The sequence below is a fragment of the Oncorhynchus keta genome, chromosome 35, assembly GCF_023373465.1.
Source record: "Oncorhynchus keta strain PuntledgeMale-10-30-2019 chromosome 35, Oket_V2, whole genome shotgun sequence".
NCBI lineage: Eukaryota > Metazoa > Chordata > Actinopteri > Salmoniformes > Salmonidae > Oncorhynchus > Oncorhynchus keta.
This window is the reverse complement of record NC_068455.1, coordinates 60,210,360-60,237,146: the sequence shown is the minus strand read 5'-3', so window position 1 is coordinate 60,237,146 and position 26,787 is coordinate 60,210,360. Positions and strand designations below refer to the sequence as shown.

The 26,787-nt window shown below is 42.0% G+C and overlaps 1 protein-coding gene across 3 annotated transcripts in view; it reads right to left on the bottom strand.

Annotated features, from left to right (window-relative positions):
* Window positions 1-26,787, bottom strand: part of kcnip4a (potassium voltage-gated channel interacting protein 4a) — a 250,518-nt gene that overhangs the window by 81,253 nt on the left and 142,478 nt on the right. The window contains exon 1 of one of the 3 annotated variants that reach the window (XM_035753146.2): window positions 20,495-20,733. The exons of the other annotated variants lie outside the window; for them this stretch is intronic. Within the exon in view, the coding sequence (XP_035609039.1) occupies window positions 20,495-20,552 (58 nt within the window). The 5' untranslated portion in view covers window positions 20,553-20,733. Of the gene's footprint in view, window positions 1-20,494; window positions 20,734-26,787 lie in introns of those variants that run through there. 3 annotated transcript variants of the gene reach the window in all.

Sequence of the window (26,787 nt, the reverse complement as noted above, 5' to 3'; positions counted from 1 at the left end):
AGAGTTTACAATGACATTCTAGACGATTCTGTGGTTCAAACTTTGTGGCAACGGTTTGGGGAAAGTTTCTTGTTTCAGCATGACAATGCTCCCGTGCAGAAAGCGAGGAACGTAGAGAAATGGTTTGTCGAGAAAGGTGTGGAAAATCTTGACTGGCCTGCACAAAGCCATCACTTCAACCCTATCGACCACCTTTGGGATGAATGGGAACACCGACTACGAGCCAGGCCTAATCGCCCAACATCAGTGCCGGACAGCAATAATTCTTGTGGCTGAATGGAAGCTACTCTCAGCAGCAATGTTCCAACATCTAGTGGAAAGCTTCCCCAGAAGAGTGAAGGCTGTTATAGCAGCAGGGGGGATATTAATACCTATGATATTTGAATGACATGTTAGATGAGCAGGTGTCCACATACACTACATGACCAAAAGTATCTGTGACCAACAGATGCAGATCTGTATTCCCAATCATGCGAAATCCATAGATTAGAGCCGCATGAATTTATTTCAATTGACTGATTTCCTAAAATTATATGTAACTCAGTAAAATCTTTGAAATTGTTGCATGTTGTGTTTATATTTGTGTTCACTGTACATGTAATATTCAAAAGTATTTGTGTGTGTTGGTGTGCATTATTTTCTATAGCTAACTTAGTTTTACGCATTGGAAGCCGGCAATTCTTAGCACATATTTGCCTCATATCTGGGGGCATTTTCCCTTCATTAGATTCTAATAGTGTATAAAATGAGCCTGATCATTTTCAGCTCCTGAACTATGAAGCCAGGAAATTAATTCCATAGATTTCTGGTATTGACCCCCAGCCACACAGACAGAGTATGAGTCGTATGGCCTCCTTGGCAATGAGAGATTTCATTATGACACACTCAGTGCTCCTCAGTAGAATAGACTGAATGGTGGCTTCTGGTGTCTGCTGTATTTGATCTCACTGTATACAGCACTAACATGGTGGTAGGAGAGTGACTTGTGAGTTTATGACGAAGGGCAATGAGGATATCATTTTGGTGATTTGATTCATCTGGATGATGTGAAGTGTATTACCACACTTGTGTTGCAGAAAGTGAATAGCGCCGTCTGAAATAACCCAATTAAAAATCTAAAGTGGTCTCCAATTCAAGCAAATGTTAAAATATATTATTTCCAGTGGTTCCTAAACTCTGGTCAGCCCTCCCTGTGGGTGTCTATTCCCGGAGAGCAGTGAAAATGGTAGGGCCTTGGCGGAGGCTGAGAGGCGATGAGCTGACCATGCGTCACCCTGATATGGATGGCACTCCACGGCAGTCACAGAGTGAATTAAAAGAGTAGCCCTGGAGCACTGAGAAACGTGAACGCCGTAGCTTCCTGGGTGTGTGTGTAGTGGGTGATGGCGCTGTGTGCATGAGTACGTGTGTCGCAGATGGCCAAGTTAGCTTTGCCACTGCCGACCTGATGTACTGTCGCTTCTGACTTTGGTAGCGTTGTCATGCGTTAGAATCCCAGGTAGGCTGTGAACAGTGTTCTGTGTTTTAGTTGGTGTGTTTGTCTGAAGCTCTTTATATCAGGAAAAAAAAAACAGCTGTGAAGTAACTGTCCTCATCATGGAGGTACATTTTGACATGACATCCACAACATATAGGTCAAGTTAGCTACGTGCTTGACCGATGTCCCCTAATCAGAGACGCACGGTCATTTTATGTCTTCTTTTGTTAAACACGCTCGTACATGAATATCAATGAACCATGGCCAGATGTCATAAAAATACATGTAACAGGCCATTAAGAACCACAGTTCCCTGCATTAATATGGATGACTTCTTCGCACTTCAACACCCGTAGACAACGCTCACCGTTTAACTTCGCTTCCCGAGGGAGCGTGAGACTCCTTTCGACAAAGTGCTAAAATGAAGCACCGGCTGAGCTCAATATTGATATATGCAATGCATAATTCAGGTACAGTACACATCTCTACCAGTCAAGTTACCCATGCATGATTTATGATCGTAAACGTGGAAACACAACAACCTAGTTGATGCACACAGTACGTGCCATGTTTGATCCGTTTCTAGGAAAATGCCCTATACATGCTGTATATCGTACTATATACGGTTCTGAATGTTTTTTTATTAAATAGGGCATATGACCCAATGGCGTACATTGATAAATACGTCTCCAAAATGTTTTCGATAAACAGCTACATTTAGAATGACTTTGATGTAGCCTTCCCATTCCATTTAATGTAGGGAGATGCTGGAGGAATTTATTGAATCGATTTGTCAGCCGTAAGTATAAATTACATTACATTGTTGTCTGATTAACTGATTGTTCTATTATCTGAAGTGCAGCATGTCACCTGGAAGTCCTCCACTTAGTCTTTGTTGATTTAAGGTTTTCCAATAGCATTGTGCACATGTAGGGTACTTGAAGAATTGTAAGGAAATGTTTATTCAAATTGACAGTCAAATTGATACAACTTCAGCACCATGTCAGTCCCATCTGGGGTTGCAGGGGAGGACACTTGAACAGAGCACAGCATGGTTGGTAACATTTGGCACAAATGAAGATGCAGTCCAAGCCAAGATCAAACGTCAAAAGTGATCTAATGTTTGACACTACGTCCCACACCATCTGTTGTGTAGGGCCAACCTGAGGGATACACTGTATATCAAGACGTAGGCCCGGCAAAACAGATGGCATGCAATATTGGCCTAATCGCCTAACATCAATGCCCAAAGTCACTAATGCTCGTGGCTGAATGGAAGCAAGTCCCCACAGCAATGTTCCAACATTTAGTGGAAAGCCTTCCCAGAAGAGTGGAGAGTGTTGTCGCAGCATAGTGGGGGACCAACTGTCACGCCTTGGTCTTAGTATTTTGTGTTTTCGTTATATATTTGGTCAGGCCAGGGTGTGACATGGGCCAGGGTGTGACATTTATTTTGTTGTGTTTCGTATTGGGGTTTTGTAGGCATTGGGATTGCGGCTGAGTAGGGGTGTCTAGCATAGGCTTGGCTGCCTGAGGCGGTTCTCAATCAGAGTCAGGTGATTCTTGTTGTCTCTGATTGGGAACCATATTTAGGTAGCCTAGGTTTCACTGTGTGTTTTGTGGGTGATTGTTCCTGTCTCTGTGTTTGTTTTCACAAGATAACCTATACAGCCTTTCGCGTTCCGTTTGCTGTTTTGTAATTTAAGTTATTTCATGTATCGTACATATTTTGAATTAAAGAACATGAGTAACCACCACGCCGCATTTTGGTCCGACTCTCTTTCGACAGACATATGGCGTTGGTGTAACGGCGTTCAAGTGCCCATGAATTTGTAATGAGGTGTTCGACGAGCAGCTGTCCACATACTTTTGGTCATGTAGTGTGTTACAACAGGTCTAAATGTGTCATGACAGTGTTAGGACCATATTATAACAGGTTATGTCAGTTGTTTTGACATTATGACATGGTTAGGAGTGTCAAGTAAAGTAGCGAGAGTTTGTTTTTTCCATGAAAAACAAATTTAGTGTCAAGTTTGATAAGGTTTGACATATCGATAGCCACCTTTCTCAGTGACAACAACAAGAGCTCGTCTTTCGCCTTCCATCATGTTGCAAAATGGCTATATACAAAGAGCAACTTAAGGTGGAACCGACAGCATTTTAACAACATGAAATCTTATTCAAATCTGTTCATATAAACACCCAGGAAGAATGACACCTTTTTAGTATTTCCTGACAAGACCACACGTTGATATGGTAATTTTCATAAATTCATAGAATGTTTGGGAATGACGTATAGTAGAGTTGGGCGGTATCCAGATTTCCATACCTTCACACCGTGCCTGAGCCATCCATGGATACACGGTAGTACACAAAAAAAGCATAAAACACATCTCTTGCCAGATTGCTAACAAGTACTAAGGAATTCTCATAGCAGATGCTTGGTAAATGCTAACGCGCGCATACAAACATTTACTACTAGGACAGACAACCCAGTTTGCAGCACACACAAAACAATTTCAGGAGGGGATTGTCTATCCTGCTGTTACCAAGAAGCTAACATTAGCCACTTAGCTAACATTGGCAAGTTTGCAAAACCCAGCTGGAGAGAATTTATTTGGCATATCTTAGATCGTTAACTTGGACACATGCACGTTGAAAATCTCATTCCAACATAATGGGCATTTATATGGAGTTGGTCCCCCATTTGGTACTATAATAGCCTCCACTCTTCTGGGAAGGCTTTCCACTAGATGTTGGAACATTGCTGCGGGGACATGCTTCCATTCAGGCACAACAGCATTAGTGAGCTTGGGCACTGATGTTGGGCGATTAGGCCTGGCACGCAGTTGGCGTTCCAATTCCTCCCAAAGGTGTTCGATGGGGTTGAGGTCAGGGCCCTGTGCAATCTAGTCAATTTCTTCCACACCAATCTGGATAACCCATTTCTGTATGGACCTCACTTTGTGCATGGGGGCATTGTTATGCTGAAACAGGAAAGGGCCTGAATCAACTAGAATGACATTGTGTGCTGCAGCGTTAAGATTTCCCTTCACTGGAACTAAGCGACCTAGCCCGAACCATGAAAAACAGACCACAGACCATTATTCCTCCTCCACCAAACTTTACAGTTGGCACTATGCATTGGGGAAGGTAGTGTTCACCTGGCATCCGCCAAACCCAGCTTTGTCCGTTGGACTGCCAGATGGTGAAGCGTGATTCAACACTAAAGAGAACCCGCTTCCACTGCTCCAGAGTCCAATGGTGACAAGCTTTATATCACTATAGCCAACGCTTGGCATTGTGCATGGTAATGTTAGGCTTGTGTTCAGCTGCTCGGCCATGAAAACCCATTTCACGAAGCTCCCGACGAACAGCTTGTGTGCTGACGTTGCTTTTAGAGGCAGTTTAGAACTTGGTAGTGAGTGTTGCGTAAAAATTGTCTGTCCTCGGTTGCGCTACGCGCTTCAGTTCTAAAACCTTTGATCGGTAATGTATGTATATGAGAAATTCAACGAACCAAATGTATCAATATGGGATATAATTGCAACGCGCTACAACAATTAGGACGCCCACAGAGACTGTCATTAACAGCACCCATACCATGTTTCTCTCAATGTTGCTCTAGGGAGGGACTCTTGGAAATATTGATAATTTACCATGGCAACTACCTCGGCGTTAATGCTTTTAACCAGCTCATTGAAGGTGCTTTTTTTTGTAGCAGCTGGGCTCACTAAATATAGCTCTCGGGCCCTGTTGGTAGGTTGTTTTGTGTTGCTAGCTGGTGTGATTTTGTGAGATGTCAGGACAGGCTGGACTGAGTGACTGAGAAAGAACTGACAGTGTATAGGGGCTTAGGGAAAGTGCTGGAGTTCATGGAGTTTGTTCCATATTCTATCAATTCTCAAATCACACAAATTGAAGTAAAAAATAATTATAGTCCCTGGGAAATCGAAATGAACGCAATCAAGACCTGAGCTGCTGCATGACAAACGTCACTCCCGCACACAGTTTGCCACATCCAGCAGATGGGTGATGGCAATTATGGGAGCTACTGTACAGCTGAGTCGTCTCAAATGGCGTGCGGATTGCGGAACTATGAAATCAGAAACTGCCCTGACTAGCAGCCCCAGAAATACCAAAAACAAATCTACAAAGACATCTCCACAATGGTCATTCTTCAACAGGAATAACATGGTCATGTTACATGTTTCAATTAGAAATCACGCTATTCAGAACAGTTCAAAGGCCAAGAAGAAAAGGTATATGCAAAGATTCTTCTGCACCCTTAATCTTAATCTCATGAGTTCCACCCGTATATAAATGTATGCAAATCCAAGGTCTTCCCCAGTGAAGGGAAGCCAGATAACTTCGGCAAACTTCATAACATGCTCAAACACAACAAAAAACCAGTGGATGCTCAGATGGCGTTTGCTTCATATTCTTCTGCAAACAGCCAACAGCACATTCTTCGAGATTTGCTCTCATTACACCAGCTCTTGGCACGTCCTCACAGTAGACAAACAGAAGGACTATGGCTTCCTGGAGTGCATTGAAATCGAGTTACCATTGAATTCTTAACTCCTGACAAATACTCCTGGAAGCGTAAAAACATTGTTTTCCATTTGTTGGTGAAATTACATGAGGCAAGCCCTTCTGGCCTGTAGCCTTTCAAGCAATAAGCTTAATTGCAAATGTATTTTATTTTGCTCTCAGTAGCTTCCAAGTAATGGAATGGGGTACAATGACAAAATAAAATTGAATCCTGTATGGCTGTTTTCCATATACTGATAATAGAGCCAGGGCTTGCAAACACACTGACAGGGAATTCACACAAAGAGAAAGCAATTGTCTAATCCAACCATTTTGTGTTAGGGATACTTTGGGATGTTGACAATGACCCCCTTTATCTACTTCCCCAGAGTCAGATATACTTGTGGATGCCATTTGTATGTCTCTGTGTCTAGTAGGAAAGAAGTTAAAGTTGGTTTTGCGAGCCAATGCAGACGAGAGATCCTTGATGAAAACCTGCTCCAGAGCGCTCAGGACCTCAGACTGGGGCCAAGGTTCACCTTCCAATAAGACAACGCCCCTAAGTACACAGCCAAGACAATGCATGAGTGGGTTCGGGACAAGTCTCTGAATGTCCTTGAGAGGCCCAGCCAGACCCCGGACATGAACCCAATCGAACATCTCTGGAGAGACCTGAAAATAGCCATGCAGCAACATTCCCCATCTAACCTGACAGAGCTTTAGAGGATCTGCAGAGAGGAATGGGAGAAACTCCAAATGCAGGTGTGCCAAGCTTGTAACGTCATACCCAAGAAGACGTGTGGCTGTAATCGCTGCCAAAGGTGCTTCAACAAAGTACTGAGTAAAGGGTCTGAATACTTATGTAAAAGTGATTTCAAATTTTTTTTAACATTTTTTTTTGTAAAAATGTATAAAAAACGTTTTTTTTGCTTTGTAATTATGGGGTATTGTGTGTAGATGGATGAGGGAAAAACGAAATAATCATTTTTAGAATAAAGCTGTAACGTAACGATGTGGAAAAAGTCAAGGGGTACATTGATACAGTACTTTCCGAATGCACTGTATATCTGTTCCAGAGCTTGTAATAGATAACAAGAAAATGGGACAGGGAAGGGTTGACCATCTTGACCAGCTGAGGAGCTATTACAATGTTTGACGCACAGGCTGAAAATGGTGGAAGTATGTGTGTTTGGGGATGCTCAACATTGCCATCACAAAGGCGTACATTGTGTGGGGGCCCCTTTCCAGAAACCACAGGCGCTGGTCCAAGAAGGCATTCAAAATGCAGCATCTTCCTGGCAGCTACTGTGCCAGGAAGAGGAGAGCAAAGAGTGTGGCACCAGGGCATGTGGACTGAGTTTAAACTCATAATTTGAAAGCAGGTGAAGTTTGAAGATCTGCAAGAGAGGGCGGTGTGCATCCGGAGTGGACACAGGGCAATGAGTGGGAGATGTGTAGAAACCTTTGGGTGCACTACGTATTCGGTGCCACTTTGCACGATGGGGCCGTGCTTCCAGAAGTTCCATGACATGATTTAGGCTAAATGCAAACACTAAAATGACAATGTGAAATATCAACATGTACTACAAATCATTTAGGGAAATGGTGTACTTTTAAAAATTGTCCCTGAACAGTTGTGATTTGTTTCTTCTCTCTATCTAATATTCGCTGCATTCAGTGAATTTTTGTCAAAGTAGGCTACTATTTCTACATTATGTGTCAGGCCTGGTCTGTACTAAACCTTATTGAGAGAGGTTATCTACATGTTGAAATAGTCACTGAATAGTTGTTTCCATTTTTACAGAAGTAAAAAGCGTCAAATAGCCTACTTTGTGTGGGTTTTGAAATAATTTCTGAAAATTGTTCTCTGGTCATATTTCTGATTTAAAAAAATATATATATACAGTACCAGTCAAAAGTTGGACACCTACTCATTCAAATGTTTTTCTTTAATTTGACTATTTTGTACATTGTAAACCCTTTGTCAATATGACAGCTTTGCACACTCTTGGCATTCTCTCAACCAGCTTCATGAGGAATGCTTTTCCAACAGTCTTTAAGGTGTTCCCGCATATGCTGAGCACTTGTTGGCTGCTTTTCCTTCACTCTGCAGTCCAACTCATCCCAAACCATCTCAATTGGGTTGAGGTCAGATCATCTGATACAGCACCCTCACTCTCCTTGGTCAAATATCCCTTACACAGCCTGGAGGTGTGTTTTGGGTCATTGTCCTGTTGAAAAAATAAATGATAGTCCCACTAAGCGCAAACCAGATGGGATGGCATTTTGCTGAAGAATGCTGGTTAAGTGTGCCTTGAATTCTAAATAAATCACTGACAGAGTCACCAGCAAAGCACAGTCCCCCCCATCACACCTCCTCCAAGATTCACGGTGGGAAACACACACGCGGGGATCATCCGTTCACCTATTCTGCATCTCACAAAGACACGGTGGTTGGAACCAAAAATCACAAATTTGGACTAAGACCAAAAGAACAGATTTTCATCGGTCTAATGTCCATTGCTCGTGTTTCTTGGCCCAAACAAGTCTCTTCTTCTTATTGGTGTCCTTTAGTAGTGGTTTCCTTGCAACAATTTGACCACGAAGGCCTGATTTGACCACGAAGGCCTGATTTGACCACGAAGGCCTGATTTGACCACGAAGGCAGTCTCCTCTGAACAGCTGACGTGTCTGTTTCTTGAACTCTGTGAAGCATTTAATTTGGGCTGCAATTTCTGAAGATGGTAACTCTTTTTTTTACCCCTTTTTCTCCCCAATTTCGTGGTATCCAATTGTTTAGTAGCTACTATCTTGTCTCATCGCTACAACTCCAGTACGGGCTCGGGAGAGAAGAAGGTTGAAAGTTATGCGTCCTCCGATACATAACCCAACCAAGCCGCACTGCTTCTTAACACAGCGCCATCCAACCCGGAAGCCAGCCGCACCAATGTGTCGGAGGAAACACCGTGCACCTGGCGACCTTGGTTAGTGCATACTGCGCCCGGCCCGCCACAGGAGTCACTGGTGCACGATGAGACAAGGATTTCCATACCGGCCAAACCCTCACTAACCCGGACGACGCTAGGCCAATTGTGCATCGCCCCACGGACCTCTCAGTCACGGCCGGTTACGACAGAGCCTGGGCGCGAACCCAGAGTCTCTTAACCACTGCGCCACCCAGGAGGCCTGAAGCTGGTAACTCTAGTGAACTTATCCTCTGCAGCAGAGGTAACTCTGCGTCTTCCTTTCCTGTAGTGGTCCTCATGAGAGTCAGTTTCATCATAGCGCTGATGGTTTTAGCGACTGCACTTGAAGAAACTTTCAAAGTTGTGGAAATGTTCCGGGTTGACTGAACTTCATGTCTTAAAGTAATGATGGACTGTCGTTTCTCTTTGTTTATTTGAGCTGTTCTTGCCATAATATGGACCAATAGGGCTATCTTCTGTATACCAACCCTACCTTGTCACAACATAACTGATTAGCTCAAACGCATTAAGGAAAGGAATTCCACAAATTAACTTTTAACAAGGCACACCTGTTAATTGAAATGCATTCCAGGTGACTACCTCATGAAGAAGCTGGTTGAGAGAATGCCAAGAGTGTGCAAAGCTGTCATCATGGCAAAGGGTGGCTACTTTGTTTAACAATTTTTTGTTTACTTTATGATTCCATATGTGTTATTTCATAGTTTGGATGTCTTTGCTATTATTTGACAATGTAGAAAATAGTAAAAATAAAGAAGAACCCTTGAATGAGTAGGTGTGTCCAAACTTTTGACTGGTACTGTAAGACACAAAATGTTAAGTACTTATCCTGCATTTCTGAGTTCTCTATACAAAAAAATAACTATTGTCAGCTAGATCCAGGGTTCAGGTTCAATGTCTAATTTAACTGATTAATGCTTAATACAAGATATAACACCAACTTACACTGCCATAAATGCAAGGACAGAAAAGTAATATTTTATGTCACACGATTTAGGACATATCTGTTAAAGACACCAACCATAATAAAGGGTTAAACATGTAATGACATAAATAATTGATTATAATCTGCCAAATGTGTTTATCAACAGCTGTAACAAGTGGTCCAAGGTAGGAAATCCTCACTTGGTACCCTAGTTTATACAAGGACACAGTTACAGTACAAGCAGAGTGATAAAGGCTATAACTGAATGACTTCCAGTACATGGTCGCACTGCATGATTTTATTTCATCCATCTAACCACACACAATACTCACTACCAATCATGCATTCGGACACAACTGACAAGTCTATAACAATATGACCTTATAACGAGGCGTGTTGCTATCGGTTGCCTTTTAGCGGTGTAAAAGGCAGTGTGCATATCTAAAAACATGGCCCTTTCTTTTCACCTCCCCAGGTTGTTTTATTGTTTAGGTTTCAGACGGCAATCAACATACAAGTACTGTGTTTGTGACTTTGCTGCCATCAAAAGGCCACTGACAGCAACAACCGGGTTAGACAGTTCGCCACTATGAATCAATGTAGAGGCCACTATTCATTCAACTCCTACCCATTACTCATTCCATTGATCAATTATGCAACAGAACAAAGACACTCCACAGTGAGATATACACTCCCGAGTGCATTTACTGAAACCACATTAACCCTACAGGTCTTCATCAGGTCACTAGAGGGGACATTGCCTGAGCAATGAGCAATTTGGGGAGTTTGAATAGGTACAAATACACTTAAAACTACTGAAAATAACCAAGGGGTCAGATGGATTATGCAATTTGCGCCATCATTATTTAGCTTAAGTTTCAGATACTGTTAGCGATGCAACAGTCAGAGTGCCCCCAAGAAAGGGTAATTAAAACTGACCAAAAAGGCAATGGTATATGCAATTCTTAAAGGCCCAGTGCAGTCAAACATGGGATTTTTCAGTGTTTTATATACATTTCCACTATGAGGTTTGAATATTACTGTGAAATGATGATAACCTTTTTGCGTAAGAGCTGTTTGAAAAGAACACCTGAAGTTTCAGCCTGTTTGGGTGGGAATTAGTGAATAGACCAATAAAAAAATAAAAACTTCCAAACCTGCCAATAACAGCTAATTTTCAGATTTCCACTCCCCCCTCAGACCACTGACAGTCCGAGCTACATTTTTGCTTGAGAAATTGCTCTTTGCTAAGAAGCTATATGTTGCTTTTTTACATATTTTTTTATAATCACAGTAAAGTACTTAATTGTTACCCGGAAATTACTTGATATTGATATAAAAATGTGTCATGGTCCATTCAGTGGGACTAGGCCAGTCTGTGCATGGCTAAGACAACTTCTTAACTGCATTTACATTTGAGTAATTTAGCTGATGCTCTTATCCAGGGTGACTTAGTGAGCAGGGGCTAGAACCAGTTCAGGGAAAATAGCCAAATGTTTCTTTTGAGGAATAGAAATATAACCGGAACTTAAGTGATCTAAACTTTTCAAGAACAGAACTATTATTAGTTAATAGACCAATGTTAACTAATAAGCCTGGGAACCGGTTAAAAGAAACGTTTTTACTTTCCAGGCATTTTCTTCAGACCCATAAAAAAACTCAAGCAAAGCCCTCACTCTCACTCAGAAACTGATTTCCAGTGTCTGCCTGTCAACTGAAAATCATGGCCAGTGTGTGCGTGTGTAGGCAACTCCCCTCTGAAGCTTAGGCTACTGTAGCCTACAGATATTACAAGCGTGATTTACAAATTAGAGACATTTTTAATTAGAGAAGAATTTTGACCGACCGGCTGAAATCGGTCTTGTGTTGCAAAATTTGAAATTGTGTTTTTTACATTGGAGTAGACTCAGAGCTACAAAATGGTAAATCATACAGTACAGTTGAGGAAAAAAGGGAAAATAATTTTGCTTTGAAAGTTGATCAACTTGTAAACTCACTTTTGAGAAAATGTCCATTAAATGTTTTCGAACAACTATTGGAGAGTCCTTTGTCTACACCCATTCAGAATCATTCACACACTCTTAAGCTTTAGCCCCTCCCATCTCTTTAAGGGTTGATCTGACCTTTTTGTACTTCCAATAGTCAAGCACCCAAGCTAACTTGCTAGCTGCTTCCAGACACAAATGAGAGAACAGCTCACTGAATATTACTCGCCCTAGCAGAGCTGGTTAGGCTGTTATGTTATCCAGAACATTGGTGACTGCAACTGTGTCATCAGATTGTCCGTTTGTAAATTCCAAAAGTGTCGCTCTCGGAGCGTTCAGAATGCACACCGGACGCTCTGGCCGATGAGTAGGGTTGATCCGAACATTCTGACCACACAGTCAAGCATCAAAGCTAACTGCCGGACATTTACTGACACCGGCCATATTCAACGGTGTTGAGCGTTCTTAAATCCATCAGTTATTCTGCGCTCTGGCCCGCCGAGAGTGCTCTGAAATTGGAGTAGATGACAATTTGCGAACGCACCCGAAATGGTTACTTGCATAGTGGAGTCTTTTGTTAAGACATGTAGCTAGCTAGCTAGCTAGCTAGGTAAACAATGAACCATAATCCCAACTCATGATGTTATTACCCTGCAGGTAGCTAACCAATCAGGTTCAATGTTAGCTAACTAACATTAGGCTATAGCTAGCCAAGCAAATAGCTCTGAGATACAAATAATAAGATCATACATGTAACATTAGCGAGGTAAACAATGAACCATGATCCTAACTCATGATGTTACTACCCTGCATGAATCTGCAGGTAGCTAACCAACCAGGTTCAATGTTCGCTAGCTAACATTAGGTTATAGCTAGCCAAACGAATGTCTCTTTCTGTCAAATTTTGAAATGTGTAATATCTGGAAATGTAGCTAGCTATCATACATCATTCATTAACTTAAGGGCTCCTGAGTGGCGCAGCGGGCTAAGGCATTGCATCTCAGTGCAATAGGTCCCTGGTTCAAATCCAAGCTGTATCACATTCGGTCGTGATTGGGAGTCCCATAGGGCGGTGCACAATTGGCCAAGAGTCATCCAGATTTGGCCGCGGTAGGCCGTCATTGTAAATAGGAATTTGTTCTTAACTTACTTGCTTAGTTAAATAAATCACGGATGGTTGCCCTTAGTTTGAAGATATAATCCGGAGGCAGGTGTTTTCATCTCCTTAGCTATCATGCTCAAATGCCACTGATTTCAATACACAGTACATTTTTGAAAAAGCCGAGGCCATTACTTTTCTCAATTCTTACAAATGCCACTTGTCTTACAAGAAGCTAGAATGCCTATATATGCTGACGGTTCCACACTATACAGGTCAGCACCCACAGTCACCGAGACTGGACCCCAGAAAGAGTAGCTGCTGCATGTGCAACCGCTAATGAGGATCCTAATAAACAAAACTAAATCTCGAGAGCCAAGGAACCAGACTTGCTTTATGAGGATCGTTGTAAACTTGAACCCCTTCGCCTCTGCATCGCCAATAGGGCTATAACAGTTACTAACACTGCATAAATAAAATGCAGTTAGGTAGGCTCCTCTCGTTTGAGTGACAAGCCCAGTATTCTCCTTGTGTAATATGTCCATAGAGTAGGGATGTCCAAAAAGTGTGTATATGTGATCTCTGAGTGACTAGTGGCCTTTAGGTATGTGTGTGTGTGGGGGGGGGGGTTATATTAATTTGTTCTACCCAGAGAAGCAGTGTGATGTATTCATATTGATAACCAATGTTACCTCAACAAAAATGTCAGCACTGAGCAAATTTCAGATCTGCTGAGCGCAAACTTGATGACCTCTGAGGCTGTACCAACAGTTTTAACAGTGGCCAAGTAGGCTACTGTGGCTATTTGATCATAATGTAGGCCTACCAGAGGGACCTACCATTAAAAACAAAAATGGAGAAATGTGTATACCATAACATTTTAAAATGGAAATAGCTGTTCTATCCTACGGCAGTAGCAAATGTGTGGTGTTCAATGTAGGTCTACATTCAATGTGACTTTTGAAAAAAACATGAAGGACTTGACATTAACCTGTTTATCCACTTGTCCTTCAGACAAGCTGGTGACTGAAAATGTTGTTTGATGCAAGAAACCACCATTATTCCCAAACCATTATCAGACAAATGATGCGACCCTCTGCCTATTAGGAACTTATCTTTTTCAAGACAGTCTCAAAATACAACAATGCCCCTTTAAGACATAAAAAATATCTTTATCTGACTTTCTTTTCAAAGATGGCTAGAAACGCACATTATGTGCTCTCTTAAGAAGCAACCACTCCCCCATCGTTGACTAGAAATGAGCTATAACTGGGCTAATAACTCACTGACTAGCAAATAATATGAACCAATGTGCACAGGTCTCAAAACAAGAGCATCTTCTCATGACCGCTCATGCTGTCCTGTTCAAAAGTGAATGGCACAGCTCCATATATGGCAATGGATATTTACATTTTGTGCTACTGCAGCTCTGATAGGCCTGTGTACACAGATCGGTGCGCCATTACCTGAGGTGTGCATGTCAATGCAATAGAATCATACTCCAATGCGCTCTGCCTACAAGAAAAATCTCTTGCACAGTAAAACATTTTCGGTATGTTACATTGAAAGTGGCTAATATAGGGTTGATTCGAGCACAATTCCCAAAGCATATCGAAACAGTGTTTGATTTTTAATGACATTTTATTTAACTAGGCAAGTCAAACAAATTCTTATTCAAACAAATTCTTATTTACAATGACGGCCTACCCCGGCCAAACCCTAACCCTGGACGACGCTGGTCCAATTGTGCACCGCCCTATGGGACTCCCAGTCACGGTCGGTTGTGATACAGCCTGGAATCGAGCCAGCGTCTGTAGTGACGCCTCTAGCACTGAGATGCAGAGCCTTAGACCGCTGCGCCACTCGGGAGCCACATTGTGTTAACTAAAGGGGAAAACTCTAGAAAGTTGAGTGAGGTTCAATCTTGTCCTTTTCTACGTGGGCTGATATTTAATCTGCATGGCAGTCCAAGAGGAACATTGCTGATAACTCCATTATACAGTATGAGCGCGTAGAGTAGTGAATAAACTATTCAAGAGTGTGGCTATGAATACTGAAGCAATATCAACAGTAGAGTCCTGCACGTGCATTAATTTTAAGCCCATGCTCTTCCCATTGCCAGCAGCATACCACCCTGCATCCCACTGCTGGATTGCCTCTGAAGCTAAGCAGGGTTGGTCCCTGGAGGGGAAAAAGTGGGGATGGAGGGACAGTAGGAGGAACTGTTTATCTGGTCTAAACAAAATATCACAATTCCACAGGACAGTGATTGGGACATTTCCCTGTGTATCGTGCAGTCTTTCGGACTGATGTCCTGACTCTTAGTAGTCAATAAAGATCCCATGGCACTTATTGTAAGAGTGAGCAACTAATCATCCCCAGCTTCCAATGGGCTCATTCATCCCCCCCTCCTCTCCCTTGAAACTATTCCCCATGGTGTTGCTATAAGTTCTACGGTCGCCTCGCTTCGCGTTCTTAGGAAACTATGCCGTATTTTGTTTTTTCATGTATTATTACATTGCTACCCCAGCAAATCTGAAGTTGTATTAAATAGAGCCGGGAAGGACTATTGGACATAAGAGCAACATAAACTTACCAACATTACGACCTAGAATACAACTTTCCCGAAGCGGATCCTCTATTTGGACCACCACCCAGGACAATGGATCGTATCCCAGTAGACGACCCAAAACAACGACACCACAGAAGGGGCAGATGGAGTGGTCTTCTGCTTCGTAGACAGGCTCATCGCTCCCGAGTATACTACTTGCCAAAGTCCAGTCTCTTGACAACAAGGTAGACGAAATTCGAGCAAGGGTTGCCTTCCAAAGAGAGACATCCAAGATTGTACTATTCTCTGTTTCACAGAAACATGGCTCACTCTGGACATTTTATCAGAGTCGCTACAGCCACCCGGTTTCTTCATGCATCGCGCCGACAGAAACAAACATCTCCCTGGTAAGAATAAAGGCGGGGGTGTATGCCTTATGATTAACGAGTCGTGGTGTGATCATAACAACATACAGGAACTCAAGTCCTTTTGTTCACCTGACCTAGAAAGCCTTACAATCAAATGCAGACATATGTGGCAGGGTCTACAGTCAATCACGGATTACAAAAAGGAAACCAGCCCCATCGCGGACACCGACGTCGTGCCCCTAGACAAATTAAACAACTTCTTTGCATGCTTTGAGGACAATACAGTGCCACTGACACGGCCCGCGAACAAAACCTGCAGGCTCTCCTTCACCATGGCCAACGTGAGTAAAACATTTAACGTGTTAACCTCTCTAGGGTATGTGGGATGCTTGCGTCCCATCTGGCCAACATCCAGTGAGGTTGCAGAGCGCCAAATTCAATTACAGAATTATACAAATTAAGAAAACAAAACATATTTTACATAGGTTTAAAGATGAACTTCTTGTTAAACCAACCACAGTGTCATATTTATAAAATGCTTTTCGGTGAAAGCATACCTTGCCCAGAACATAATTTGATTTGATAAGTGAGAATGTGTTCTCAGTCAACTTACCTGGTAAAACAAGGGTTAAATAAAATGCCTGCAACGTTCAGGCCCTACCCTACCCATTGCTTCTTCCAAATTCAAGAAACAACTTCCTCTGTTAGTAAATCTATTAGCTGCACCTCAATGTCACTCACGCTCTGCTCATGACAGCTCTGGGTCTGTGAGTATCCATAGCAACAGCTTTGTTTGGGCTGCTCTGCTCAATGATGAGACTTGAGAGCTGTTAGCTACTTCTTTTTTAAAACTTTAAACTCAGACAAAACAAGGAACATTTTCTGTGAAATAATCTCGCCTGTCTTATATTTGGTGAGGTTGAAGCACTTCTGACACCATGTTATGATCTTAGTCAGAGCACGAGAAATTGGCTCAGCTTCAAAATGTTACAGAATAATTTGGTGATACCCGAGTATCCTAGTTATTGATGAAAACTGTTTCGGGGCCCATCTGGCTCGGGTCGGGTAGCAGAGCTCTAAATCGGCGGTAATATGCTTTTGAAAAACGTTCAACTAACCCAGTGTGGTCTCAGGAACGAAAAGTAAGTGCTATGGATTTGCTCTGTAAATACGTGTGTTTTGAAAGCAATAGAGTTGTGCCCTTTTCAAAAGGGAACAACAACCCTCTTGTGATAAATGCCATGGATCTTTAGTGATCAAAAAGAATCAGGACCTTTGTTTTAAAGTTGAATTTTATGGACAGTAGCAATACACAGTGTGGTATAAAGGCATGTTATAAAGCTACTTCATGCACTGTATGTGTTGCTTAGTAGAGTGGCCATGAACTGTGGGATTTAGTAGCACTGAGTGAATGGCAACCATGTAATTGGAATGCGATGACAACTTATACAACTTTAGGGATCCGTAACAAAATTCACGCTCAAACAGACATACAGCACAACATATAAACACGTAGTGAATGTGTGCATGTGGCACTTCTGCCGTGTGAACATAATGGAAAATGGACTGATCATGGCTGAGCAGTACTATGGGTGTAGTGGCAGCTGCTCTCCCTGCGGATGTTTACAAGTCTCTTGTGGTTCTGTGAACACCAGAAGTCCTGTACCGGGGCCCGGCCAGCAACACGATCCACTCGAGACCCCCCGACCGAAACAGAGGGAGATCACAACAACCAATTAACAAAACGTACTGGGATTGCCGTAAACAAAAGTGCATGTGTGACCAACTGGGTTCAAACCCAGGTCTTCTACATGCTACAAGACTGTGTTGGTCTCTTGAGCTAAAGCCTATGCATTAGATCGGGAAGCTCATCCATGTAGTAGGCAAGGACACACATCACTCAAGTGTGGTACATCATGGTAGAGTTGAAATTAGCTTTTTCTGCCTGGTACATTACGTGATTTTAACATGAAACTTAAACTAAATGAACAATGCAGAGGGAGGGGTGGAAACCATTTAGTGCTTGCTTATACAACCATTCACCTTCATATGACAGATTAGAAAAGTACAAAACAGACATCCATTTACCCACTAAGGGGTTGAGTCACTTGATGTTTTGCCGTTTCTATCTGAGAGGTAATGCATCGAGTGCAGCACTCCTACGCCAACCACTCACAAACAAACCCTGAAAAGATTGATTCACAGCAGATTACGTCGACAACAAGCCCACTATACCTAGACGTACAATCATAATGAAACCACCATAACTACAATCTTACATCATTTCACATTGGAATACTTCAGAAGCTCAAAAACCCACTCAGACCAACACTGAACAAAAGAGTCATATCTAGACCTACCCATAGAATTACATATTTAACTCTATATGAACTGATTTCTATGATTTTGGTGGACCTACTGTAGCATCATGCTGAACCACCATCACTAGAGTACACTCTCGTATCTTTTTACCTTGAGACACTTCAAAAGAATGGGTCTGAATGGAGTAGAAGAGAGAGGAGTTTGAGGGTACGGTTGGCAAGGCGCTAACTAAAACAGTGGCTCTTCACATGTAGGTGAGAGCAGCTTTGGTAATTAATGTGGAACACTGAGTGGGTAGTGGAGTGGCACTCAGGGCTTCTGGCCCCATGTGTTAACCATGCAACGAATCAGACCAATTCATAAAATCACTTCCATCCACTGTGAGGGTCCCAGGAGCTCAGTCTGGGTTTGAACTCAACTTCAAATCTCATACACACGCACACGCACACACACTTCATGGCGAAATGCTAAATAATTTAGACCATGATAATAAGAGCTCATTACAATGCTGAGCGCAGTGAGTGAGTAGTCATCCAATTTGGAGGTTTTGAAATCTTGATTTCAGCTTAAATGGAAATGTAACAAAATGTTCAACTTCATATTAAATCATCTCCAGCACCACCCCAACATCAAAGTGTGAAAATAGTAACAAAAAATATAGAAAAGGAGGAAGACAAGTGTTTCCATCAGTGTGCATTGTGAATTGAAGGAATTATGAATAGTAGGCTTGGCCTACTAATTGTCTTAATTGGTTGATGATGTCATTGGAAACACTCATCTTCATTTAACCCCCAAAAAAAAAAACACAGAAACATGCTATTTTCACATATGTTGATGTTGGGGTGGTGCTAGAGATTATGAATATACAGCTTATGGAGGGGAATTGTGCCTTCCTGGTCCACATGTTCTCCTATCTGGGTTCTGGTGAAATGTGCTTACATTGCACAGACAGAGCTGTCAAAACTGATCTATTGCCTAAGAATGGCTCCCCCATTCATTTTGCTTTCAGCTTGTTTCACAAGATTTCAATGAAATATGGCTTAAGATAAGAGTGATCCATCAGTGATCAGTCTCTCGTACAGCACCAAATGACTAAATATAACTTTTGACAACTTACAACCCCCACCACTACCACCATGACTGACCACCTGTTAAATATTTCATTGTCCTTAAATGGATGGTCTTACACTCTGTTTTAAGCTGCAATTACGTAGCTTTTTGGGAGACCCAACCAACTTCTCATGAAAATGTGACTTATAGATCTGTCATTCTCATTGACAGCAAGTCAAAGGAGCAGTAGATCTGCTCTATGAGCGTTATTTCCTATGCTTCCCGATCTTAAGTTTAGTTTTTACTTTTGGTTTTGTACATCAGCTTCGAACAGCTGAAAATACAATGTTGTTGGTTATGGGAAATATACTTCACAACGGTTTATATGGCACAATAATTCTCTACACTATTCTTGCTTGTTTTGTCACAAACTGAAATTAGGCAAACTATTCACATTTTTGCAACCAGGAAATGGCAGAGCGAATTCTGCATTATAGTCAACAAAGCAGTCACTACATCACTTTTCTGGTAAATAGCTGAGGGATGGAGCTGAATCACTCAAATGTATAAAACACTCAAATTCATAAAACACTCAAATTCATAAAACACTCAAATTCATCCATCGGATGAACATTATAGTTGTTATCATGTTTTGAAGCTATATAGTGTTTGTTTACAATTACATCGTTTACAAAAACAAGTTTATATTTTGGGTTCAGATGCCAGTGGAACTAAACTCGTGAGGCATTTAGCTTTAAGTTATATTCTTCAAGAACCAATGGCTATATGTCATTCATTTAAAAGTTCAAACATGTATGTATCAATCCCAGATTACCCATTTAAATTGTGGAAGGTGGCATGCGAAAGTTCAAGGGGCAAATTATGTGGAGTCAATTTCATGGACTGGTGGTGTGGCACATTAATTCATACAGGAGTATAATGAACCCAAGAACACATTACTAGTGGAAAAGTCTGTAGGGGATTGAAGACAACAAACACCCTAAAACATGTTGCAAATAAAACACAGGAAATGCATATTAGAGAACGAAAAGATAAGGAATTCATTCAGGTCTGGGCTTTGAAAGCAATTCAAATTGAGCTTATTACCTCAATGTCTTCAGTAGTTTTGAGTAATCTAGTTTAGTGATTACGACCACCATCCTGCACACCAACCCCCCACACACACACACCCTGGCCTACCTGTCCTCTTGCGCCTCTGATCTTTCTGAAGAGAAAATATGACCATCAAAGCACCCATGTCTACCCCCCTGTCCCGGTCTCGCTCAGTGATCCAGAAGTCCTGCGAGTTTTGACAACGCTACAGCTTTACACTTTGCTGGCTTCTGAGTAGAGCTGATGAGCTGCAACTATCAGAGTCTCCGGTCTGTGCTTCCGAGCTTCCCTTTTTTCCACCCAAGCTTGGTGAGCTGGGTGCGCAACGAGGGTGTGGAGTGGGAGTCGAGCGCCGGTGCCACCCTTTTTCAGTTTAGAATTTTGACGCGTTTCAGTCTCTGGCCCCCCCTCCTTTTTTTTCGCTGAAGGGGGCACTTCGGAGCAGAGTGCTGCTGCACTGCCTCGCTACTTTGTACGAGTTGAGGGAGGGAACGAGGGAGGAAAGGGAGGGAGCTCAAAGATTAATATTGTTGCTTGTGAATAGGTATATTTTAACTATAGCCCCCATGCTGTGAGAATAGGAAAACCATGCCATATCTATGACATTGACTAAAAGAACGTTGGCAGCCTGTGTAGATATTTCGATTGCAAGAGGGTCAACCACTTGACGACAACAAGGTCCATCTGCACCATATCAAGCCTGAAAAGGAGGAACCAATTTAAAGGCAGATTAATGTGTCAGGAGTCATCCCTCATCATGCTGTGGGTAACACCTATTTTTCTGATTCTGCCAGCATATTCTAATTCTTTATGCAACATAGACATGTTTTTCAAAGGATGAGATCCTGGAAATTACTATGGAAGAGCATGCCTTGCTGCAAATTCCCTTCAATACATTAATCAAGGTTTTCACCTCCCTATATAAATTTGATTGAAATCAATCACAGTCGTTGAGTCCTCTAATTACAATCCTGCAATCACAACATTCACAATACAAAGGAACAGCCTGTAATCAAAAACACCACAAAAGACAGAATATTGTGATTGTTTTCCATCCAAATGCATTGATATGCAGAGTGCATAGACTACTAGTGCATCGGACATCAACAGGTTGCACAGGGAGAGAGTGGCGTGTGCAAAGGTAGACAATTCCAATTCATTGAATGTTTGTAAACACATTCAACGTCTCACTCTACCACACCAAAGCCTTTTCTTAACCTACCCATACAACCCTCAAAATGCAACGGCGAGTTTTTAAAGGAGAGCCTTCCTATTTGTGTTGGACACAAAAGGCTTTTTGGACTTGGTACTGGTACTCCCTGTATATAGAGTACTGGTACTCCCTGTATATATAGTACTGGTAGTCCCTGTATATATAGTACTGGTACTCCCTGTATATATAGTACTGGTACTCCCTGTATATATAGTACTGGTAGTCCCTGTATATATAGTACTGGTAGTCCCTGTATATATAGTACTGGTACTCCCTGTATATATAGTACTGGTAGTCCCTGTATATATAGTACTGGTAGTCCCTGTATATATAGTACTGGTACTCCCTGTATATATAGTACTGGTAGTCCCTGTTTATATAGTACTGGTACTCCCTGTATATATAGTACTGATACTCCCTGTATATATAGTACTGGTACTCCCTGTATATATAGTACTGGTACTCCCTGTATATATAGTACTGGTACTCCCTGTATATATAGTACTGGTACTCCCTGTATATATAGTACTGGTACTCCCTGTATATATAGTACTGGTACTCCCTGTATATATAGTACTGGTACTCCCTGTATATATAGCCATGTTATTTTTTACTCATTATTGTTCTTCACTGTGTATTTATTCCTCATGTCACTATTTCTATTATCTTTCGCTCTGCATTGTTGGAAAACAACCCGAAAGTAAGCACGTCACTGTTAGTCTGCACCTGTTGTTTAAGAAGCACGTGACAGATAAAATGTGGATGGGCAGAGAAGAGGAGGGACCTTGCCATCCTACAAGTGACTACTGAAGATCTACAGAACGCTGGCCCGTTTTCTACAGACATGGACTCCTACTTTAAAATGTATCATCACTGGCACTCGACTTTTCTCTTTCACACAACAAAAATTTAAAAAATCATTCCGTTCCCACTGCCACCCCTGAGCAGTCTTTTCAAAGAACATCCACATCGGCGGTCCAATTTACAACACGACCGCCCGCAATCAAGTACCAATTTCCCCACACCATTATCCCGCTTCCTGCCTCTACGGTGTGCCAGTCGCCGTTCTGGGGCCTCCTACGGATAAAAGTCTAAGGAAGAAACTAGTAAGTGGGGCTGGGGATGATGAAAACAACTTCAGCATGGTATGAGCAAGGCTTTAGAGAGCGGGATGGGGGGGCTAACATAGACATCTACCTGGAAGTGTGTCATCATGACCATCCTGAAGGCAAAAAGCCCTTTGTGTGTCAGCCGCTGCACTGGTTCTACATTGTAATTAGGTTTCTCTTAAGGAGTCCGAGTCCAGTCCACAAGAAGCAATCCCACCTGCCTGACAACTAAATTACAACCAGAACCACTCTGACCAGTTTGATAAAATACATGGCTTTGTTGTGGTAGGATCCGGGAAAAGGGCTACTGTCACTTGTTACAAATATGTTTTTCTGCCTCCAGTGGTGCTTTCAACGGGAGAGAAACGGGAGAGAAATTGCAATTTGCTGGCCAATATCTTGGTTAATCCCTCAGCTATAAAGATCTCCATGAATACAATTCTGGAACGTTTGCATTGCAAATGGATTAGGCTTGGTACAACATCTGATGAATGTACAATGTGTCAGAGAATTTTACTGGGGGATGTCGGGTAATGTATTTATTTAAACACCACATCCATAATTTTAGTCCTCTGCGAATGGGCCAGGTCAGTAATTTTTATATCGCGGGGCAAATTCCAAGGTCCTCTGATAATATTAATCCCGTACCCGACATCCCTGTGTTTCCAAGAGGTTAGAGTTTGACTGGTGCTGTTTTCAGTTTGAGCAAGAAAACGGATAAATTGATGCTTAAAACTAAGTGCTGCGCATATATTTCTTCAGAATGGCCTACATTTATCAACTTCCACAGTGAATACTTATTTAGGCTGTGTTTTGTGCCAATGAATTTCAACGTCGCCAAAACTCAGAATAATGTCCAATAAAAGTATTGTGCCAAGGCCAATTTAAATGAAACCCTGGCTGTAAAAGTAGATAATATATAGCAAATCAGGACATCCCCAATTCCTCACTGAGCTAAACTTTTTTTTTTTTTAATCGTTCACTTTCTCATTTTCATATTATTATTTAGACATCTTCGCGCCTAGAATAAAAACCTCCAGAATTCCGTCCTCATCGAATTGGAATTTTTTGGGACATTACATCAGTGTTTCTGCTGCAGTCATTTACCTGTGGCGCTGCACCACAGCAATATTATTGCATCCACGGCAATAAAATATGTAACATGAAAAAATATTACTGCAGTTGGACACATTGAAGACGCTAGAACAGTTCACATTTGCTTTTCCTCTGCAAACAAAACGAGTATTGAATAGAAAAATCGGACAACCCCATTGTAGAATGGTTTAGCAATTTACCTAACTTCATTGGAGTCCACCTGCGGCAAACTCAATTGATAGGACATGATTTGGAAAGGCACACACCTGTCTATATAAAGGTCCCACAGTTGACAGTGCATGTCAGAGCAAAAACCATGAGGTCGAAGGAAGCCATGAGGTTGAAGGAATTTTCTGTAGAGCTCTGAGACAGGATTGTGTCCAGTCACAAATCTGGGGAAGAGTACCAAAATAATTGTGCAGCATTGAAGATCTGCAAGAACACAGTGGCCTACATTTTTAAATGGAAGACGTTTGGAACCACCAAGACTTTTTGTAGAGCTCGCCGCCTGGCCAAACTGAGCAATCGAGGGAGAAGGGCATTGGTCAGGGAGGTGACTAAGAACCCGATGGTCACTCTGACAGAATTCCAGATTTCTTCTGTTGAGATGGGAGAAACTTCCAGAAAGACAACCATCTTTGCAGCACTCCACCATTCAGGCCTTTATGGTAGAGTGGCCAGATGGAAGCCACTCCTCAGTAAAAGGCACTTGACAGGCAACTTGGAGGACTCTCAGACCATGAGAAACTAGATTCTCTGGTTTGATGAAACCAAGATTGAACTATTTGGCCTAAATGCCAAGCGTCACTCACATCTGGAGGAAATCAAGCACCGCTCTTCACCTGGCCAATACAGTCCCTACGGTGAAGCATGGTCGTGGCAGCATCATGCCGTGGGTTGTTTTTCCGCGGAAGGGACTGGGAGAGTAGTCAGGATTGAGGGAAAGATGAACGGAGCAAAGTACAGAGAGATCCTTGATGAATACCTGCTTCAGAGCGCTCAGGACCTCAGACTGGGGCGAAGGTGCAACAACAACCCTAAGCACACAGCCAAAACAATGCAGGAGTGGCTCTGGGACAAGTCTTAATGTCCTTGAGTGGCCCAGCCAGAGTCCGGACTAGATCCCGATCGAACATCTCTGGAGAGAGCTGATGCTCCCCATCCAACCTAACAGAGCTTGATAGATTCTGCAGAGAAGAATGGGAGAAACTACCCAAGTACAGATGTGTCAAGCTTACGGTGTCATACCCAAGAAGACTCAAGGCTGTAATTGCTGCCTAATGTGTTTCAACAAAGTACTGAGTAAAGAGTCTGAATACTTACAGTACCAGTCAAAAGATTGGACACACCTACTCAAGGGTTTTTCTTTATCTTTACTATATTGTAAAATAATAGTGAAGACTTCAAAACTATGAAATAACACATATGGAATCATGTATTAACCAAAAAAGTGTTAAACAAATCCAAATATATTTTAGATTCTTCAAAGTAGCCACCTTTTGCCTTGATGACAGCTTTGTACACTCTTGGCATTCCCTCAACCAGCTTCACCTGTAATGCTTTTCCAACAGTCTTGAAGGAGTTCCCACATATGCTGAGCACTTGTTGGCTGCTTTTCCTTCACTCTACGGTCCATCTCATCCCAAACCACCTCAATTGGGTTGAGGTCGTGTGATTGTGGAGGCCAGGTCATCTGATGTAGCACTCAATTACTCTGCTTCTTGGTCAAATAGCCCTTACACAGCCTGGAGGTGTGCAGGGTCATTGTCCTGTTGAAAAACAAATTACAGTCCCACTAAGTGCAAACCAGATGGGATGGCGTATTGCTGCAGAATGCTGTGGTAGCCATGCTGGTTAAGAATGCCCACACCATCACATCACCTCCTCCATGCTTCACGGTGGGAACCCCACACGCGGAGAACATCCGTTCAACTTCTCTGCGTCTCACAAAGACAAGGCAGTTGGAATCAAACATCTCAAATTTGGGCATATTTCCACTGGTCTAATGTCCATTGCTCGTGTTTCTTGGCCCAAGCAAGTCTCTTATTCTCATTGGAGTCCTTTAGTAGTAGTTTCTTTGCAGCAATTCAACCATGAAGGTCTGATTCAAGCAGTCTCCTCTGAACAGTCTGGGTCTTCCTTTCCTGTGGTGGTCCTCATAAGAGCCAGTTTCATCATAGCGCTTGATGGTTTTTGCGACTGCACTTGGAAGAAACTTTCAACGTTCTTGAAATTTTCCAGATTGACTGACCTTCATGTCTTAAAGTAATGGACTGTTGTTTCTCTTTGCTTACTTGAGCTGTTCTAGCCATAATATGGACTTGGTCTTTTACCAAATATGTCTATCTTCTGTATACCACCCATACCTTGTCACAACACAACTCATTGGCTCAAACGCATTAAGAAGGAAATAAATTCCACAAATTAACTTTATTTTAACAAGGCACACCACGAGTGTGTAAATCTGTCATCAAGGCAAAGGGTGGCTACTTTGAAGAATCTCAAATATATTTTGGTATGTTTAACACTTTTTTGGTTACTACATGATTCCATATGTGTTATTTCATGGTTTTGATGTCTTCACTACTATTCTACAAAGTTGAAAATAGTAAAAAATATACAAAAACCCTTGAATGGGTAGGTGTGTCCAAACTTTTGACTGGTACTTTATATAAAATATGATATTTCAGTTTTTTATTTGTAATATGGTGTATTGTGTGTAGATGATATTGTAAAAATGTTTAATCCATTTTAGAACAAGGCTGTAACGTAAGAAAATGTTGAAAAAGAGAAGGGGTCAGAATACTTTCTGAATGGACTTTATAAACTAGATGACTGGAAGGGTGAGCTGTGTTGAAGACACCGTGCCGCCATCTTGACCCTCACCCACCATTGTCAAACATGTTGAAAGCTATAGAATACATAGCACCAGTAATCCAGGGTTTACAGTGCCTTCAGAAAAT